Source organism: Brachypodium distachyon, chromosome 1 (genome assembly GCF_000005505.3).
Source record: "Brachypodium distachyon strain Bd21 chromosome 1, Brachypodium_distachyon_v3.0, whole genome shotgun sequence".
Lineage (NCBI taxonomy): Eukaryota > Viridiplantae > Streptophyta > Magnoliopsida > Poales > Poaceae > Brachypodium > Brachypodium distachyon.
The window spans coordinates 50,674,367-50,676,923 of record NC_016131.3 but is presented as its reverse complement, the minus strand read 5'-3'; the positions used below and the strand labels follow the sequence as shown (position 1 = coordinate 50,676,923).

General features: G+C 42.2%; 1 protein-coding gene across 1 annotated transcript; it reads left to right on the top strand.

Annotated features, from left to right (window-relative positions):
* On the top strand, positions 1-1,322 carry LOC112269994. The gene is made up of 3 exons (XM_024457591.1): positions 1-53; positions 139-196; positions 476-1,322. The coding sequence occupies exons 1-3, from the start codon at positions 16-18 to the stop codon at positions 977-979; spliced, it is 600 nt and encodes a 199-aa protein (XP_024313359.1). The 5' UTR covers positions 1-15; the 3' UTR covers positions 980-1,322.
* The last annotated feature ends 1,235 nt before the right edge of the window (positions 1,323-2,557 follow it).

Sequence of the window (2,557 nt, the reverse complement as noted above, 5' to 3'; positions counted from 1 at the left end):
AGATGAACTCGAGCAATGGGGTGCCATGGAATCCTTCGCCCGTTCTACAAAAGGTATTCGATCCCCTTGAACTTCAGAACACGAGATCGACATTGCCGCACCCGAAATATCACCAGATCGACATTGCCGTGCCCGAAGTATTGCAGACTTCTCGCCCAAACTTTCGTTAGACCGAGTGGCCCGAACTCCACACAAGGTACAGGAAAAATCTTGTTAAGCATCTACCGTTAATTTCAGTAGGTACGGGATAGATCTTGTTTCTTTTTCATTATCATGTTCATGTTGAATCTTCTTGCTTAAAGATTCTGTTTTTCTTGCTCAAATTGTCTGGAGTATATTTATGTTCATGCTTCTAATGCTTTTTAATTAACAGTTTAAATTGTTGACCCATCTAAGTCTAAGATTATGTTGTTTACTGTTCATGGTGTCATATATCTCTGTTGGGATCTTAACCTTTTTTTCCTTGTGCTTGCAGACCATGGATCACGACATTGAAACAAACACTCTTGAGGATTTAGATAACCGGCCTTTAAAAAAAGCAAGATGTTGTGAATCAGTTATTTTGGATGATTTACCTTCCGTCTCAGCATCATCTCTGGTTTCTGAAACTTGTTCGCAATCAGATGATCATATAGATGCTGATCCATTGCCATCGCCTCCATCAGCAACCAAGTTGACAGTTTCTGAACTGGCTAATGATGAAAAAGATCCAGATGATGCTTCTCAAACGATAGGTTCAGAATCAGCTGATCATATAGATGGTGATCCATTGCTATCGCCTCCATCAACAACCAAGTCGACAGTTTCTGAATTGATGAACGAGGAAAATATAAATGACGTGATATATGAATTGGCGGATGAAGAAAAAACTGACGTGACATATGACTATCTACCACAAGGTAAAATTTTCACTTATTATTTTTATACTTCTGCACTAATGATTTTCATCAATGGGCTAGAGCTTTTCATCAAGATATAGCGCAAAACTGTTGATTCAATCTATTTGTAGATTATGCATCAACCGAACTGGATGTATGTTCATTATATCTAAATTAGGGTATAACGCAAATCTGTTACTTCCATCTTTTTGTAGATTACGCATTGACGGAACTGGATCTGTGTGCTCATTTAGTAATCGAAGACTCTTCAAAAAAACAAATATTGGTGAAGATAGATCAAGTATATGTCAAACAGTGTGATTTGATGTGCCTGCTAGATAGTGCCAAATGGCTAAATGATGATGTAAGTACCTTTAGTAACAAGAAAAATGTTTATGATTATTTTAGTATTCATCAACAATAAATAATTTCAAAACTTTTTAGGTAATCAGCGCATATATATATTGTATAAAGGAAGTACATGAGCAAAATAAGAATGACCATAAAGTATATTTTGAGAATACCTTTTTAGGATCGGAGGGAGTACTTTAGAAAGACTCTACAAATGTAGATGTAACATCATAGATTAATTAATAAATTATGGATGTCGCTATTTCTAAGTCGGCTGTTTTTAAGAAATTAGTCTTAAATATCAGTCGACGTTTTAGAACCGTTGAATTCATGAAAATCCGATGGCTAATATGTCGATCGATTTCTAACTAAAATAATTTTATTTCAATTATAAGTGTTTCAAATATACAATTTCAAAACAAATCATTTCATTGACGCTTTATGCAACAACGGCTACAGTGCCCTGCTCAACCATCATCAAAATTCAGCGGCATGATGCACATGATTACCTTTCAAAGTGGTCGTGACGATAATGTGCGTGGGCCGTGGGAAGGCACGGGCATTTCCACTAGTATATATATACTAGCAGGTGTGCCCGTGCATTGCTACGGAACCCGGTGGCTGGAATCAGCTGCAAGGGGGTGCGCAGGTGGTTGGTGAAGGCTGGGAAGGTCGGGACGCTTAGGACGCTGGGGGATGCGGTCATGCGGCTGCACCGGGTTGCGAGGTCTAGTGAGGAGTTGACGCGGCGGGCAAAATGGAGCAAGCAGCTCATGGCGCCGTCAAGGTCGGCCTGTTGGGTCCGTTGCATAGGAAACAAAAATTTTCCTACGAGAAGTGCGGAAGAAAACCCAAGAATATATATACTAGATGTATGTAACGAGAGGGATCATGAACACCATACCCTCGTAGACCGATAAGCGTTACGATCACGAGATCGTTGTTGGTGTAGTGGAACTTTCAATGAGATCAATCTCAGTGCCGAACGGACAGCACCTCCTTGGTATCCACACGTTCAGCTTCACGTTGTCTCCTCCTTCCTCGATCCAGCAAGCGAGAGGGAGAGGTAGACGAGATCCCGGCAGCACGACGGCGTGGTGACTATGGTGAATATTCTCACGGGCAGGGCTATGCCGTGCGCGTGAGAAGAGGAGGAGAGAAGGGCTCAGGGAAGAGAGATCCAACTGAAAGCTTGGGGTGTCTCTCTCCCTTGCCCCCCCTTCTATTTATATAGGGGTAGAGGAGGCGTGGCCGGCCAGGACTATCCCGCGGCCAGGACTCTCCGGCGGCCAGGACTCTCATGCGGCCAGGACTCTCCCGCGGCCAGG

Excerpts from the sequence above, each read along its gene's own strand:
- LOC112269994 (XM_024457591.1), top strand. The coding sequence starts at position 16 with ATGGGGTGCCATGGAATCCTTCGCCCGTTCTACAAAAG. Across the intron at positions 54-138 it reads CTTCGCCCGTTCTACAAAAG|TATTGCAGACTTCTCGCCCA; the intron begins GTATTCGATCCC and ends CCGTGCCCGAAG. Across the intron at positions 197-475 it reads TGGCCCGAACTCCACACAAG|ACCATGGATCACGACATTGA; the intron begins GTACAGGAAAAA and ends TTGTGCTTGCAG.